This window comes from Aristolochia californica, unplaced genomic scaffold (genome assembly GCF_029961685.1).
Source record: "Aristolochia californica isolate CCGP_79_NKW_82.1479 unplaced genomic scaffold, dmAriCali1.0.hap1 SCAF_12, whole genome shotgun sequence".
Classification (NCBI taxonomy): Eukaryota; Viridiplantae; Streptophyta; class Magnoliopsida; order Piperales; family Aristolochiaceae; genus Aristolochia; species Aristolochia californica.
This window is the reverse complement of record NW_027181793.1, coordinates 31,255,977-31,273,821: the sequence shown is the minus strand read 5'-3', so window position 1 is coordinate 31,273,821 and position 17,845 is coordinate 31,255,977. Positions and strand designations below refer to the sequence as shown.

The following is a 17,845-nucleotide window of genomic DNA, read 5'->3' as shown; positions in this document are numbered from 1 at the left end:
AAGGAGACGGAAAACGAAAGGTAGAGAGATTTTAGGTTGTTTTAGCTTCTTCGTAAAGACTGCACAGAATGAATATCTCAACTTTCACGCAGTGTCCTGTGAATACCTCATTTTTTCACCCATCTAGACTGCAGAAATCAGTAATATGTCCAATTTCAAGACCACGGAGATTAAAAGTTGAAAGATCGCCGTTTCCTTAGCTTCCAACTTGTGCCCGTAAAAGTTTTCCCGTGCTGAAAGTCCGAACTGGTCTCATCATCCTAAAGACTCATCAATCTCTTTAACAGGATTAGACGGCTATTGGGATTTCAGCCTCCCTTTAAGCCAATTTTGCAAGATGACGGCTGTCTTGCGAAATCTTCGAGTCATTCTCTCTTGGATGATGAGATGATGACAACTGACAGGTCTTGTCTTAAAGCCTCGCCCCTTGTCTATTGAGGTTACTGAAAGAAAGAAAACAAAATACAAAAAAAAATGTACAAGTGTGAAACATTGAATGGCTATCTAATTTTCCTGATTACCGGAGGTTCGGATGATTTTCTAAAAACATCTGATGAGGGTCAGGCCGACTACATTGACAGCCATCACTAGCCATTTACAGAGTGGTGACTAGGAAGAGATTCCTCCGTCAGTGAGAATCTTTAGCTTCCCTTAACTAGTTTCTTATTTAATATATAAACAAGTAAATGTTGACGTCTAAGGCAAAAGAAGATAAAAATTAAATTAAAACAAAGAAAACAACCGTTCATACGGGGAAAAGCCAGTGCCTACTTCCCGTTTGCTCTTTTAGAGACTCAAGTAGCTGGTGGGGTCTCCCAGTGCTGTGGCAAGGGTCCAACATCATATATGATCTCTCTATGGCAGGACCAAACTAGCTTTATCGCCTCTGGAGTACCGATTCCAGCACCTCTAGGGTCACCAGCAGGTCCAAACCTACGATACCATATTAATTACATTTCTGAGCAGTTTGTAGCACAGGATGGAAACAAGAGCTCATGGAAAACATCTTTATGCTTACCAGTGGTTCTGTGGGGCTCCAGTCGTCCGTGCCCTTATACCAGCATATGTTGTCCCATTCACAGATTTTCCTAGAACTTCCTGCAAGAAAAGAATAGATCAACTGACTATCGTTTGTAATTAGTGCATTTAGCAGACAATGTGCATATATTGAAGGACTCTCACTGATCATGACTGTCTATATCAGAGAGCTCACAAGTAATATTAATTAATTTACATTTTTTTCATTCGATTTCATGCCACAAAACGTTGTCCAAGTACCTTATTTGATAGATCGTAATAAAGTTAATCAACAAAGAAATCCAAGGCAGCAAATATCTTCCATGGTCCACAAATTGGCTCACAAGTAGAGTTTTCTGTCAAATCTAAATGCTCTTTGAGTCTATGGACTTCAGAAATGCAACATCGTGTTCAAGCAGCTATGCTAGTGTCTTTACTGATCATAATGATGGTCATCTCCTAAGCTTGATTAGTCATGGTTTGCAAGTTGCATCACTTACAGTTTACCTGATCCTTATTGTTCCAACGAATGGCATGGCTCAAAGAGCTAGATAATAAAGAATGAAGTATCAAGATTACACATCAGTGGAGTGTAAGCTTAGAACTGAGAAAGGGATGTCCAGTTCCAGCAAATCCTACCTGTAGAAACAAAATATCATTTGAAACCACCGCTGCTGTCAAATGAGCATGAATTCTCTCACAACAATCCAACACCATCGGAAGTTGATTGTGGCGATAATCAGTCACTATCTGAGACCACAGACAAACATTTATGCAAGGAAAGCATATCAATATAGAAGTATAAGTAAAATCAACTACGATAATATCATGAAAAGTTTTTGGTTTCATGAATGAAGTTGTAGTCAGTAGAACCTCATCTTTGCAGTTCCTGAAAAAGATGAGTATGGCTTCAAAATTAAGGACTTGAATGGAGAAATGCGTAAAGAAGGAAAAAAACTACGAATGTAAAATATTTTAGTCTTTTTCCTTCTTGCTGTCCATCAACAGAGTCGTACTTCTCAAATCTAAAGATGAAACATGCTTTCGGCAACAGCTTCAATTTGCTCAAAGTCTCAATGTATCACTCACTGATAAGAGTCGTTTTTAAAGTCACAAACAATTGCACGCTCAAGAATCAAAAGATAAATAAAACTAAAAATAGAGTTAGACACAAAAGTTAACAGGTGACCTTCAGATTTCACCAAATTTCTCAGGACTGCCCACATCCTGGAGCCTGATTTGTGGGATATATACTTGCCAGAGAGCCTAGAAAGTGTGAAGTGTTATTGTTTTATTTTCTTTTATAATCTGTTTATTTTTATTTGAAAAAATATTATTTTTGGCCCAATGACTTTTAATCTAGAAATAGCAATCATGTGTAATTTGTCATTGTTTACTCCAACTTATTTCCTTGGTGCTCTAGACATTTACACCTGTTCATTTTCCCTATGTTTATACTTAAATCAAGTAGCATGAGCAGAACTTCAGAAGTGGAACCCAGGTTGATTTACAGCACTTCAATTTCTGACTTCTGCTGTTTAATCTATTTGTAGCATGACAAAAAGAGTAAAAGTTGGAAATCTAGGTTTGTCTTGCCTTGACCTTACAAACTCGGGATCAGAGACTACGAAGCTCAATTCTGATTTCTCAGTCAAAATACTCCAATAGTGCAGCCCAGACCATTATCAGCTCTAAGTATCCATTAAAAACTAAAAAGATACATTGAGGAGAAACTGGTAAAACTAAAATCACCTGGAATGGGCCAAAGATTTCTTTAGTGACAAGCTCAAAGTTGTTGTCCTTAACTATTTCCTCCAAGGGAATAAAAAGTGCTGTTGGTTTTATAGCTCCATACACAAGTGGAATAGAATGATTTTCTAAGGGTTCACCCCCAAACAGCAACCTTGACCCAGGAATTTTAAGCAGTTCATTTACGTGCTCCAGCATGCTGGCAGTCGTAACCTGCAATGCCAAAAACAATTATCTTCATAGATATACTTCCAGTGAGTCTTTCATCAGTCCGAGTGGACAATACCGGTTATCTGGTTTTGGAAATAATAGTATGTACAAAATTTTAAGCAGTTCAGCAGATTGATGAATAACTTTCTCTGTACTTCAGTAATTTCACCAACTATGCCAAAAAACAAAAAAAAACAAAAAAAGGGTTTTTTTTTTTGTCGGAGGGGGACCTTCCAAAAAGTAGTATTGAGGACAAGAACCCGGTCATAGAACAGATATGATGAAGGTCACAAGAAGATAGCTTACAGTAAGTACAGGGCCAACGGTCAAATCCTCTAGCTTCCTGCTGCTAGCAAGATATTTCAACTTCCGAATAAGATCACTTGAAGCCCAGTTCTGCACAAAGATAACATACATCATATATGAATGAGTTTGTGTAGGCCCCCATGACGCTTAATTATATTGTCCCTCATCCCTCATGTTTTTTCTTCTGAAAAATGAAAGAAAAAAAAAGCATAAAAGAAAACTCTCCTTTTCATCTCCTTCTTGAACAACACCAGGTTACAGATCAACACTTTTATACACATTTTATTATTGGTAAGCAGAAAAGTTTTATTAACAGGAAAGAAAATTACAAGAGCTCAATTGTATACATATATGTTTATAGAATGCCTGGAAAACTTAATATGTTTTGTTAACACGAATGGTACTCTTTTTTTTTTTTTTTTTTTTTTTTTGAAATGGATGAACAGTTCATTTTGACAAATTTACAATCACTTTATGTACATGCCAGCAATAAAAATAAAGATCAACAACAATGTAATAGCTCAACATATACAAACTGGAATTTATAATAACAAATTTAACATTTTACCAAGAAGACTATTTCTTTAAGCATATAGACCAAAAACTAACCATACTAGACACACATAGTATGCCCGACTTTAGAATGAGGGGCTCTGTTAGATCCTTAACCTATCCAATTCACAAGTGCCAACAGTTTTGGGGAAAACTTGATTTTTTTAGTTGTTTACTTGCACCTAGCTCTTAAGTTTTACTGGACAATAAAGTATTACAGACAGTAGATAGAGCAAATACGGCACACCTCATGCATGAAAAGAAATGATTGTGCAGAACACTTCTGACCACTACATGCATAAGCATCTTGATCGCAAACCCATGCAACATAGTCAACCTGCCAAATAAAACAAGGAGAATAATTGTGATGCATTGTCATAGAGTCAAGAGAATCACAGTTCAAACAAGTTATGTTCCACTACTGATTGTCCAAACAAACCTCTTGTACATCTGGACCCAGGATTTTCCAGTCAAAACCTGCATCTTCTAATTTAATACGTCCTTTTAGGTCAACAGCCAATTTCTCTGCTACTCGTGAGCTACCGGTGAAAAGAGTCATCCGTGGATTTGCCTATTCAAAATTCAAATGATTCCAAAAGCTTAATGACCAATTCTATGTTGCAGTTTAACTTGTGGAATTAGAAATAAAAAAGATATCGTGAAAGGAGCAGATAGAAAACAGCAGTTGGCAGAAAGATAAGCTTTCTCAGAAAAATGTGTTAAGAACTGCAACTCTGATCCAGAGCAAACAAATTTACAGGAAAATATATTCAAGGAAAGGGAAGGAAGTAGCTCAAAATCCTACTTCTAATAAAATTTCATTTTTGGAAAGTCAGGAAGGGCATACTTATACATTTCATTACCCTTTATGAATGTCATAATAAAATAAGAGACATCAAAGTAGTGAAAGCATTAAATATCCTGGATAGAAAAACCAACATCTTTTAAGAGCTTGTTCATTGTATTCCCGTCAGAGTTGATGAAGTCAACATCGCCAACATGCAATCCACATTCATGAAGTAGTCGAAGCATTTGCTCCATCACAATGCTTACCTGTCAGACATTGCATTAGATCAATAATCAAACAAAATACGTGTGGAGAAAGAACTACCATTGCAAATAATACAGCTGAACCAAGCGTTCTGAATAATTTAGTATCGGTATCAACAGGTTTCTCTATTAAAGTCACAAATCTCATATGGTCGAACGACATTTAACCTGGACTGTCTGACATGAGAAGCTGCTAAAATGGAAAACCACATAAGATGACTTTGTATCTAATTGAATTGATGATGGCAGTAATATAAGCCAGAAATCAGTATCATACTCTCATATAATTCAATTAGCCAATTCAGTGAGTTATATTGTGTATTGTTGAGTATTGTAATCTAGCAGTATATCAGTCATTTCCATCATGGGTAGCTTAATCATTATCTATCACTCTTATAGGTTTATTTATACATGTTTCAGTCATAAGTTTTCTGTTTATATCTCTTAGAACTATGTTGTACTCATGTAGTAGAGAGAGGGGTAAATATCGCAGAGAGGTTGAACCTGATCCCTACCTGCTGCACTTTCTCTTGCAGTATCTCTCATTTCTCCACTTTCTTCTCTCTCTCTATCTAACCCTAAAATCTCCAACATCAGACATATCAACCAATCAGCAGAACCATTAGACTTCACAGCCATGGGGACGGGAGACAGCAGGTTGAAAGATTGTTACAAATTGAAACACTAAATTTCCACTCGTTCACATTCCTCCCATGTGGTAAGAAATAGTGTTCTACACCACTCCAGATTTCGCAACTTACATCCATGCACATGTTTCCAAGATACTTTAGTATAGATGCTAGTTAATTTACTGTTTTCAAAGAAAAACATGCATGTTATTTCATGCATCCAGCAATCACAATTAAATGGCAAACTCTGAATGATTCACTATCAAAGTGTAGAATAGCCTTTGTCACTATCTTGACCGTTATCTCAACAGAAACTGAGCTTGTTCCTGTATCTGCTAATGAAGTCAGGCCCCCCTAACTTTTTTTTAATAACCGAAAAAAAAGGAGGGGGGGGGGGGGGAGGAGGAACTGACTCCATTTTTAAAATAAAAATAAAAATAGTGGTTTTGGAAGCTTTCTCTCAAGGGGGCTGACTCCATTAACAGACAATAGTTACTTGCATCTCTTACTTCCTTCATAACTCAAACTCTTTTCTAGAGCGGCCAAAGTACCACGTCTATTATGGGTAGGGATCTCTTGGGTCAATAAATATGCGCCTTCTAAACATGGTGATATAATCCAGACATGGGAACTGACTCAGGCACCTACAAACCTGGGTTGGATCACCTGAGAAGTCGAGACTCATGAGTCCAACAGCTGGACTTGGGGCAAGTCCGACCCCCCAATCTGACTAGCCCCCTCCCCATTCTGAGTTGACCCAGCTGAGTGACCGATCGACTTGGCGGGTCAGAACACAATGTTTCTAAGGTGACTGGTCATTTTCGGAAGGAATTAGTCCATCTTATCATAGTCCCACACCAACAGTGTTCATACCCGGAAAGGAAAAGAAAAGGAAAAAAAGTTTTTCAATGGATATAAAACTGACGAGGTGATACCTTACTGTCAACTTTAAGAGTGGGTTTGTTACCCATATACAGTGCACCCATCAATTGCAGCAGAGGAATCTCCAGTGGAAAATTGAAAGGAGTCACAATTGCTACCTGCATGACTGAAATGTCTAATTAAACATGAAAAGTATTAGGAGGGTAGCATTCCACAATTTAAATAAAAAAAGTCATCCTAAAGCTGACTAGGTGATACAATTATAGAGGTCACACACTTACAGGACCAAATGGCCAACACAAACCATTACTTTGCTGGCCGAGATGATTTCCAGGGACTGCAAAGGATCTTGCAAGGAAACGGACCTGCCAAATAAGAAATTAAAAATAGATAATATAATGCCACCCAAACAAATAGCAAAAAAACAAGAAAAAGATGCAGAGATTAATCTCCATTTGATAACAAAGTCTTTTGAGGCATCTGTCATGCATAGTGTAGACAGATGATAGACATATGGGGAAGATAACTTAAAAAGAACTGTGTGCAGAGTTACGGACATTATTTTGAAGCATGCTGGTTTGTTAGATTAAGAAATTTAGGCTTCATTGATAATAACTAAGTAACAATTTTATCTAAAAAAATAGTAGAATCACCAAAAGATATGAAGAGAAAGAGAAACAGATCTGAGAGTCGCAGAAATTTACAGCAGACAGAATGAGGGAATTTTATTCTACAAAAAGTGGAATCAGCAAAAAAAATGAAGAGAAAAGAGAGATAGATGTGAGAGACTCAGAAATTAAGGGACAGAATGAGGGAAGAGAAGCAAAAAATGTTATAAATAGGAACAGAGAGATCAAGAAAGCACAGAAAGGATCAAGCATAATCACGGGGCTCAACCCTCTCTTACTAATAGCCTTAGTTACAACTTCAGAGAACAACATTATCCCTGTTGATAAGTGTCTGAAAGATCCATATTATGGAACTTCTGTAACATTTTATAAGACTAAACTTCTTTATCCTACTAACAAAATGAAAATTTTACGACCTCTTTTTGCCAACCTGCTGTTTCAAGTTGTAGAAAAAGCTTTTGCCTCCAAGTTTTTTTTTTTTTTTTTTTGTTTTTGATTGATAGCTTTTGCTTCCAAGTTATGTCATTAATAAATTAACAGACGACCAACAGGTTCATGTTGAAAATAAAATCTAGAAACTTTCAATATCTCAAGATTCAGTACATTTTCATGATGTAAGTGGAAACTGCAGATCCATTATCTGACACTGGACTTAAGCTCACAATTAGTTCACTTTACCTGATCTCCTGAGAAGTTCTCTAAAAATTTCTGTGAAACAATGACCTCAGCAAGGGCCTGGTTATAGCTCTTTGGAGATACTCTTTGGATCAACTTTGCAAAAAAACTTGAAACCTAAATTCCACGATAATCCAATAATTAGAAACTACAAGCATCTTAACTTTATAGTAGAACAGATTGTAAAGCCAGCAAAGGCATAAAGATTTTTTTTTTTTAAAATGAAGGCATAAAGATATTCAAGACTTTAAGAGTGATATCAATTCCAGAACTATAAAAAGTGAAACATTTCTGCACCTCTGGCTGGGCGAGTATATGGGCAGCCTTTGCAGATATGTCTCCAAATAAAAGATACCTGTAACATTACTTTAATGTGAAATAAATAAATAAGGATAACAGTTTAAAACAGAAAGATGGAGAAATTACAAACTGTTATCACTGCCATAAGTAAGAAAACAACACTGTCTGGAAGTATAAAAATTCCTGTAATATACTTAGTTGTAGACAGCAGTCACATAATACATGACTTTCGATGGTAGTTCCACCCAAAAACCATGAGTGGAAGACTGATAACCATATTCAATGAAGAGCCAGAGCATGATAAACCATAACATTCATTTAGCACGCCTGCATGATGACTGTTCTTTCTTAATGATTTCTTAACATCTTCCACTTAAGCAAGCCAGCGCTATTGATATGAGTTTACATTTAAGAAGCCATTTTGTTAATCTTCACTAATTGTCATCTTGTATGCAAGTGAGAATACAATTCAATAGATAGAAATTAAAAATGTACAAAGTAAATAGAAAACTAGAATAATAACCAAAAGCAAACCTCTCTGGACACCTAAGTGGATTATGAAGCCCATATTTTGGACACTTAACCAGACTCTCCACAAAAGGCTGAAAATAAACAGACAGAGGCGAGTTAGAGTGAGTTGTTTCAGCTGCAAGCATGCACACTGTCACCTTCTTATTTAGCATTCTTTTTTTGAGAACACCTTTCTATCTAATATGATGAGAAAGAAATTACATTAATAGATAACAAGATACACGAAGCACAAGGAATAAGAATGTAATGCCACACACAAACAGAAACACCACAAAACTGACTAAATGTTGCTGGGAGATGCCAACCACTACTATTTTTTTTTTTTTAGGAAAAGGTGTGAATTTAACCAACGACTACCATTAGCCAATCTAAAAGTATGAATCCAAGCTATGGAAAACTGAGTAGATATATGGAACATGACACAGAGACAGAACATCTGACTGCATCAGACTCTTATACAACTTTGCACCAATTGTGCAATTACCTTCAGCTCCATTTCATTAACTTCAGCAACTTTAATGAAAGGTTCACCATTTAAAGGATCCGGTATTGTCGTCCACTTGGAAGATCCTACCCATTTTCCCTGCACTGAAGTACACCATTATCTCCAATTTTATCATCAGTAACAGAGTGATCAAACGAGAAGATGAAATATAACCCATTTGAGATCAAACAAGGTAGTCAAACAAATGGCAAGCACACCCATGTCCACAACTATGCAAAACCAAATACATGAGAATAATCATCTAGAATGAAATAAAAACAGAATCAAGATTAGGATTTCATAATGGAATTTCACTTAAATAAAAAAGGAAAGAAAATAATAATAATAATAATATTAAGCATCTAATGAAGTAAGAAACTTCAAATAAAACATGACAACTACAACAATTAGAATGAAAAATAACTGGATTGGATACAGGGAGGAAGTCTAGTCTGTGGACCAACTGCAACCACAGGGAAAGAGCATAAAATATGACAACCATAATGAAAAGTCATAGTGAAAAGTGTAGGCATCGTGCTTCTTCTAAAGTGCAGAAAACAAATATTTGATGAGAAAACAGAAAGAGGAGCTCTGCACCTGTCAGAAAATTTCTGCAGAACACTTCCATTTTCTTAAGAAGGACACATTTCTATCTCTACAGACAGAGTTGGACATTGATCGAAGTCAACAAGAGAATAACATAACGAAGGTTCAACAGCAAGCACATGCACATCAAGGTCTATTAGATCAAACTCCATGTGATCTTCTTGCATTATTTGTTAAAAAGGAACAGACAATGCTCGAGCAAAGTATTTACCCAAGTTATGAACTTGTGCGGGTTGGGAACCCGAGATATTCTCAGCAGTAACAGTAGCAAAAGCAGGTGAATGGAAAGACCTGGCACAAAATGGACAACGATTTTCAAATATGATACTATCCAACTCTTCAAAGTGGCAAGCTGAGATGAAATAGAAAACGAGGCAGATTATACACAAAGACTTCCAAGAAAAATACACTAATTAATGATTCACATAAATATATTATTAATGAAAGATAATATAACCACCTTTCTCAAAGAAAACCTTAGATAATATTCGAGTGACAGCGATATTAGCGAATAAAATAAAATGAAATTCTTCCATAGTTATCCTCAGATGAAAGCTTAATAATTTGAGCAACAACCCTAGCAATACCAAATGAAATTTTGCAACGTTTAACCAAACAATTAACAACGAATCGGAACAAAAACTCGGCACTTCTGTCTGAGTAACGTTTAAGCTATCTTATCACATTGTCCTACATAAGATCAAGGCATATAGAGGCACTGCCAATAGTTGAGCTGTCCAAGTACCGCTACCTAAGGCGCAAGGCGCAATTGTCTCCAAACCAGAAATCATTTTCAGTCAAACGATAAAATTATCACAGACACCAGACAATCACAACAGAAAGGTGCTGATATTGACATAAATTCAAAATAAAGACAAGATAACGTCAATGGAGACAGTAAAACTACACGGAAAAACAAATTAGCAAATCTCCACCATCTAGAACAAATGTTCAGCATGTTTGGAATGAAAAACCAGCGTTCGAGCCACTCAATCCCAATCCGGTGATGCAACTCATTCATTAGGAACCAATAGATAAGTCATAAGTGGAAGTAAGCATCAGAAGCAACAACTTACAAATCCATTAAAAGTTTTGAGTTACGTACCTCGGATGGTTGAAGGAAGAAGCAAACCATCTAAGAGTGGAGCTCTGCAATTTGGCTCTCATTTCTCTGCAGGCACGGAACGTAAGCATGTTGTGGCGGGTGACTCTAGGGTAATAGCATCAAAGAAATCCTTGAGGCAGATGCATCTTCATTGATACTCGGAAGGAATGGAAATGAAATGAGATGCTGCCTAACGCTATGCTCCGGCATATAATCTGGTGAAATGGGCACTTTAGGTGTCATCGGTTGGAGTGCCAAAACCACGTGTCTACGTCTCCTTCGTCACTCGTCTCCCAAACCAAAGGCTTGGGATTTGTATTATTCCTTCGATCGGATAAGCTCTAAGTCAGGAATTAGAGATGGTATAATTAAGTAAATATAATAAACAATTTTAGCAATGATTTAAGTTATTTTATTTTTTTATAATTATATACAAAATTATATTATGTCTGCTTGCTATAAAGTAAATATTTATTCTCCATTACCTATATTCAAATATTTAAAAAAAGTAAAACAAATTTTCAGTATTAAAGTTTAGGGTTTAGGGTTTAAGGTTCATTTTTATATAAAATCAATATTTCAGTTTAATTAATTATGGTTAAGTTAACAATAGAACCTCATAGGTTTACAAATTTTTAAAATAAAACTTCATGAGAAAAGATTTACAAATGTTAAGTACCTAATCAATACTACCCAAAAGACAGGCCTGGTAAGTAGCGGAAAGCCAAGTACTTGACCAAGGACCATAACATAATAATGGAAGAGTTTTTTTCCATAAAAATTTAGAATGAGTAATAAGAAAGAAAGACTTATCTAAACCAAATGTGAATATAAATAATTTCATAAAAATTAGAAATCTATAAAAATATTATAAGAGGAAAACATAGTATATGACTATCTAAGACAATTGAAGCAAGTGAACCATAAACAAATAAAATCAATTCAAAGTAAAAAAAAAAAGAATATATAAACAAAAACATAATTAGTAAAAAAGAAAAGACAAGAGAGCATACATAAAGGGGGGAATGATTTTACAAAAATGAAAATTTTATTTTCAAGTAATTACGTAAGAATTTAGAACAAACAATTATAATAAAAAAGGAATTCTCAACATGATTTTGGAATAAGCAATGAAAATGAAAGAGGAGCTCTCTAAAGTAATTAACAAAATCCTTTTTTTCCCCCCAAAATGCAGTATAATAAAAAACTTAAAATATAGTATAAGACTATCTAATTCATTTAAGCCGTTCTAAGGAAATTCAAATAAGTAAATAGACAGGGAAAAATAATTTTTTAGGTCAATTACAGATGATATTTTTTGTTTTTAAGTAATAACGTAATAATTGAAAACGAGTAGTTACAACGATAGAGTTCTCAACATAAGAATTTAGTATGGCCAATGATAATGAAAGAGAAGTTATCCAAAGCAAATGCTAATTAGAGAGAAAATTTTGGAAGCAAAAGGAAGAGGAGTAATGAGATTCAAATAAAAATTGTGCGACAACGGAATAGAGAAAATGAGATATATGAAAAATAATAGAGAAGAGGAGGAATTTAACCTGATAGTCTCTAGCATCTTCGATCCATTTGCATTGCAGTGGCTTACAAAAGAGGAGAAGAAGAAAAAGAGGATGTAGGAAAATGAGATAAATGAAAGTAAACCTACGAAAAGAAGAAGAGAAGATTGACATATGGAAAGACAAGCAAAAGATGCCCTCTTCAGCCAAACTTTCCACCTACTATATTTTGTATATAATATTACTATAATTTATTTTTATACCATAAGTTTTAAAATAAAATAGATGTAATAGATTGTAAAATCAATTAAAAGTTACACAACAGGCCACAGATAAGATTATAGACCCAAAGTGAATTTGATGGAGGCAAAATTTTGTAATTCGAAACTGAGGTATTGAACTGTGACATATATTCCAAATTGTGGTATTCTCAATTTAGCTTCACTAGATTCAATTTTAGTTCTATTAGATGCAATTTAAGTTTGTCAGATTTGTTCCAGCAATGCGAAATTTCAATTTTGTCTTCACCAAATTCTTTACTAGTAATTATAGATTTTTTTTTTATATTTTCATGTTCCAACAACCCACTTGAATATGTGGCAACTACCAATGACTTATTGTAGTGTTGTGTCATCATTTCATTTCAACATATTTGAGTCCTAGACCCATATGAGCTAGCCCATTTGTAAACGATTTTATTAGGTGTGTCCACAAATGTATGGACCCATACTAAAAGTGTGTTTTCTATTATGTCAACCATTTATAAGAGTATGTATGAAACTTTGTAATATTATAAGGTATAATTATTATATTAATATTTATTTTCTCTTAATACAAAAAAAATGTCATTTGGGGATACTTCATTTGTAGGTTCATCAAAGAGGTTATTTTCTCCTCTTTAGGAGACAGAGACCTAGAGAAGAGAGGAGAAGCAATAAGGGTGGCAACGAGTCAAACCAAGCCGAGTTTAAACTATGGTTAGCTCGTGCTTAGCTTGAACCATTAAAATTGTGTTTAAGTTTGATCTTGAGCATGTACACAAGTTAATTTGATTTTCACTCGAGCATAATTTCTACAACTTGAACTTGACTGCACGATGACGAGAGAAAGGATCAAGGGGGATGTGCTTCCCCTCCCAATGTAGAAGAGGAGGTTGTACCCCCCTCAACCAGACCAAGTCACCAATAACTCCCAATTGAACATGACCATGTTGAGTTTTACAACATTGATTTTATGACACAAAAATTGTAACTATAAAAAAAATTATCATTAAAAATTTAATTTCATTGTAATAATTCTTTTAATGATGAAAGACACTCTCAAAGATGAAAAATAATGAAAACTGTTGTATACTAAAAACAATGCTTGACTTATCTTAAATATCACTGATTTACTCAAACAAATTACTAATTTTTCCAAAAAATAATATTTATAAAAAAAAATGAAAATAACAAGTAAGTTGAGAAGCAAAAACCATGATTTTGCAAGAACAAATCAATGATTTTGCACGTACACTGAATGTCAATTAGCTACGTAAAACAAATTTTGTTCCTCCACGCTTCACACAGTGGAGTTAATATTAAGCGCCTCATCTCTCACCCCCATGATCCCAGCATTATTCACAAAGCTCCCCACCCAATGATCAGTCCTTCCGTCCCCCTGTATATTTTGCGTCAACTGATATGATCTCTGTTGTCGACCGGAGAAGCCGAGGCACTCTTGGAGGAAAACGGCAGTGCGGGTGGTAGAAACATGAAATTCCCTTGTTGTGGATTTGAAGAAGAAGATGATCTATTCAAGTAGCTCGGTGCACAGCTATTCACGTTGGGAGGAGTTGAGTAGGGCGTAGCAGCCTGAAATCCAAAACTCTCCCCTGCGCTGTTGTTTCCATTAACTCCACCATTTCCCACAATAGATGTGATTGCCGCTGCCAGTGCCGACCTGAAATTCGGGTCTGAAGTTATCGCCTTCGTGGCTGCAGAAATCGTCTCCGTTAGCGATTGCTGAGGAGGCCCTGTTGAGCTGCTCTTCTGTAAGTAAGACTGGTACAAGTTTTCTTGAGGTTGTGTGCCCAGATTGAAAGACCCTACTGAGGATTTATTGTATGGCTGAGCTCCGTAGCTTGGGTAGCCACTTGCACTGCTGCCCCATAATAGTGGCAGGGTGCTGGATTCGGATGTTGAGAAGTTGAAGCTTGTTGAGGAAAATCTGGGGGTGGATGGGAAGTTCGAAGAGAATCTGTTGAACTGGGAGGATGCGGACGAAGTTGGAGGTGCAGTAAGGTCTAGGGTGATTGTCGGGTATGAAGGTGAAGAAGAGATTGAAGGGCTGGACAGGTAGAAAGGCCTTGATCTTAAACTATCTGAGAGATTGAAGTTGAGGCCGTGGAGATCCGCAGAAGTTGTTGATATCGATGGAACACCACCCATTGTTTGCCGAGAAATTGAGGAACCAGACATCAACATACAAGCTGCAGCAGAAGTGGTGGAAGCCATGGCAGTGGCTGAAATTGGAAGTGGATGACTGTGAGTCCCTTCATAGGTTGTGATCAATATGGACATGTCTTCAGCACATCTCTGGACCTGTATTTTCAGAAAACGTATCCCACTGTAAATAAACAAATGCTGGCGGTCGACTGCTTGTATGTATTGATGCTTCTGAATAGTTTACAGATGATGAACGGAAGAAATGAAGACAGTGACGAATGAGTACCTGCTTCCTTACTGGGCATCCTGATGCAACTGTACATCTATAGTACGCTCTTGGGCATGGATTCCCTTTTGCGATCTTCTGTCCATATTTCCTCCATTGACATCCATCATTCATCTGAAATTTAGAAAATGAGCAAATGATTGTTTAGTAATCAACATAAAGAACGGATCGAGCAGGGTTGTTCAAGGAGTTAAATGCAGAATATAGAGAAAAAAGTGATCCACAGTGACTGACCGTTGGGGCGTCGCATCTTGCCCTCACTGAAACCCTAGCCTTCTTGGCCTGGGCCTGCTGTGATACTTCATCATCTTCATTTCTCAACGTCTTGAGGATCTTACTGGGTGGCCATGGCTCGCCCTTCTCTTCATCCTTAGCTTCCTCCAAGCTGTTTTCAGGGCTCCGATTCGAAGGAGCATCAGCAGGACCGGTATTCGACTTTTCAAATTTGCAGTCTAGTCCAAGAGTTAGGGCTTCTTTCAGTTGTTCATCCTCTTTAGTTTTGCTGGAATTTCCCCCCTTGTCTTCTTTCTTGGATCCACTCGCAGTTGTTCCAAGGCTTAGAGAAACTAGCTCTGGTTCTTCTATATCCCGATCATTTGAAGCACTTTCTGTTGATTTTTTAGCCTGTTCTTGCTTTACGGTGTCGTAGAATTGCATTTGAAGGGACTGATAATCCTTCACTATTCGTGCCAAGGTCATCTTTAATCTTTCGTTTTCTTCCATCACCTCCCCCATTTCGGCTTTAGCAGATTCAAGCTGATCCTGTATAACAAAACCCATTTGTAAGACATCACCATATTGCCGAAAATTTCAGCAGTTATTCATCTTATGATTAGTTGACCTTCAGAAGGTTGATTATTGCATTGTTTTCACATATGAAATCAAGATATATCAAAATCAATTGGTTAATCACAGATACTCTTAGTAAGAAAACAACACTGAACATACGCTATTCGATACGCCGAAGTCCTTCCCCTTTGAAGGAGACGATCTTGAATTCGCATCCACAGTTGAGAGTTTACCACTCACCATCACAGCAGAAATCTGACCACAAAAAGGTAAACAATAAAAATGGGAAAATTAGTGACGCATCGAACCGAACACCAATATTCAATTTTGTAAAATAGCTTCTATCTCAAGACAATTCGATCGTGAAAGGGTCATTCATCTTATAATCAACACTGTTAAAAACGATTTGCCACAAAAAAGCTTTCAAAACATTAGAAAGCTGTCGAAACATATTTGATTACGAACTCGAGAAGAAACATTTTCTTAAGTTACCAATACGAGGCGTTTCAGGTAGTTGAGTCATTAAATATGGAGCTTCTCATTTATGCATGATCAGTTTTTCAGTTGACCTTTATACAATGATTTTCCACAAGCCATAATGCGCGAAGACGTAGCTGTTAGAATGATTATAAGAAAACGGGGATCTGATCTTACTGAACTCATATACTATCTCCAGTTATCTGATACATTGATGTTTCATGCTGTAATATGTATATGGGAGTTTTACCTCTTTGCTGAGAGCCGAATCTTTCTGGTTCGGCGAAGCCGGTTTCGAGCCACTTTGATCGGGTGATGACCTTCTGCTTCCAGCCTTCAGAAACAGCAGATTCTTATTCAGAAAATATTTGACGAGTAATTAAGTTGTTCAAGGTTGTCTACAGAAGAACAAGGAGGAGGAGCTGTATATCCATCTAAACTACAGCAAACTAGCGAGTAACAACCTCAAAATCAGAGATGAACTTGAGAACTTTAACATAAGATTGAACATATAAATCTGTATATCTAGGACTCTATACGACGCAGAACCGGTCACTCGTCTGAACTGAAATACCCCGGAAATTCAGAATCAATTACCTTCAGCAATAAAAATTCCATTACATATTCTTCCTTAGGGACGCAGAACGCAACAGATATCCTCCGAAGAGAAACAGGAAATTAGAGAAGAAAAGAAATAGAAGAGAAAGAGAGAGCTCCACCTTTTGTGTATCTCCTCCACCATCTTCATCGTCACCACAAAGACGGACCTTCTTGTCTACTTTATCGCCATAAGGCGCACCTATGAGAGGTCTTTTTACAATCACATCCATGACCAATTAAGATCTGTCCTTCGCTTGTTCTTTCTTGTATCGACACGCCGGTAGCAGGGGTCGTCTTATTATAGATGGAGCCTCCCATTTTTGACTTGTTAAAAATAAGTTCAAACGCAAGTGCTTATCTGAAACGCATAAGATAATAATGTCAACTGTGAAGGGCAGCAGAAGAAGCAAAAGAAAAGGGAGAATTCAACGGGACGACATGGGGTTTTTCTTTTCCTTATAACCCTAGCTTTAAGCCGCACTCCTCGCTTTCTTTCTGATACTCTTTCAACTCTGAACCTTCTTTATCAACGCGACGTCACATGCCAACCCGTCCCGGTCAGACCAGACCTCCTGTCAGATTCCGGTCGCCAGTGGCCCACTTGGCTCCTCTCAGCCTCCGGTCAAATAAGACCATTAATACTGCCCTTCCCTTCGTATGGAAAACAAACCTGCGAATCAATCTCCGGTGGCTGTGATGTAGTTAATTTATTCTTCTGTAACTGTATGAAGAACGGTCATTCGTTTCGCAATAAACTGAAAAAAGTGACGGAGGTAGAGTTTTCACCGTGGAAGTTATTCATAAACAACCAGCTGTTCCTTGGTTATAATTTACGCTGTTATCGGCAGGAAATCAGTTCTTTCTCCTCTTTTTCTCTCTCTCCTACTCCGATCCAGTGAGATTTGAGTTGTTTGATTGATCTTACTGGAAAAAACAAAAGAACTAACAAATGATCATTTCCGTCGAGCACCATAAAAATCTTGCTGGTCGTCATTTCTCCTTTCATCAATGTTCAAATAAATACA

General features: G+C 36.7%; 2 protein-coding genes across 2 annotated transcripts; both read right to left on the bottom strand.

The window, feature by feature from the left end:
* Positions 1 to 606: 606 nt before the first annotated feature.
* LOC137946004 (probable aldehyde dehydrogenase) lies at positions 607 to 10,903 on the bottom strand. The gene is made up of 16 exons (XM_068792141.1): positions 10,726 to 10,903; positions 9,832 to 9,911; positions 9,015 to 9,118; positions 8,534 to 8,601; positions 7,997 to 8,054; positions 7,703 to 7,816; positions 6,677 to 6,760; positions 6,449 to 6,553; positions 4,774 to 4,887; positions 4,274 to 4,405; positions 4,082 to 4,171; positions 3,283 to 3,372; positions 2,770 to 2,979; positions 1,657 to 1,767; positions 1,019 to 1,098; positions 607 to 933 (listed from the first exon to the last, which is right to left on the bottom strand). Exons 1-16 carry the CDS (start codon positions 10,812 to 10,814, stop codon positions 795 to 797), a joined length of 1,668 nt encoding a protein of 555 aa, XP_068648242.1. The 5' UTR covers positions 10,815 to 10,903; the 3' UTR covers positions 607 to 794.
* Positions 10,904 to 13,915: 3,012 nt separating this feature from the next.
* LOC137946986 (WRKY transcription factor 72A-like) lies at positions 13,916 to 16,506 on the bottom strand. Its single transcript, XM_068793280.1, has 4 exons — positions 16,471 to 16,506; positions 15,189 to 15,716; positions 14,955 to 15,068; positions 13,916 to 14,824 (listed from the first exon to the last, which is right to left on the bottom strand). The coding sequence occupies exons 2-4, from the start codon at positions 15,687 to 15,689 to the stop codon at positions 13,916 to 13,918; spliced, it is 1,524 nt and encodes a 507-aa protein (XP_068649381.1). The 5' UTR covers positions 15,690 to 15,716; positions 16,471 to 16,506.
* Between the last annotated feature and the right edge of the window lie 1,339 nt (positions 16,507 to 17,845).

Excerpts from the sequence above, each read along its gene's own strand:
- LOC137946986 (XM_068793280.1), bottom strand. The coding sequence starts at position 15,689 with ATGGGGGAGGTGATGGAAGAAAACGAAAGATTAAAGATGACCTTGGCA. Across the intron at positions 15,069-15,188 it reads CAAGATGCGACGCCCCAACG|ATGAATGATGGATGTCAATG; the intron begins GTCAGTCACTGT and ends TCTAAATTTCAG. Across the intron at positions 14,825-14,954 it reads GATGCCCAGTAAGGAAGCAG|GTCCAGAGATGTGCTGAAGA; the intron begins GTACTCATTCGT and ends CTGAAAATACAG.
- LOC137946004 (XM_068792141.1), bottom strand. The coding sequence starts at position 10,814 with ATGCTTACGTTCCGTGCCTGCAGAGAAATGAGAGCCAAATTGCAGAGC. Across the intron at positions 8,055-8,533 it reads CCACTTAGGTGTCCAGAGAG|GTATCTTTTATTTGGAGACA; the intron begins GTTTGCTTTTGG and ends GTAATGTTACAG. Across the intron at positions 4,888-6,448 it reads CTCTTAAAGTTGACAGTAAG|GTAAGCATTGTGATGGAGCA; the intron begins GTATCACCTCGT and ends AATGTCTGACAG.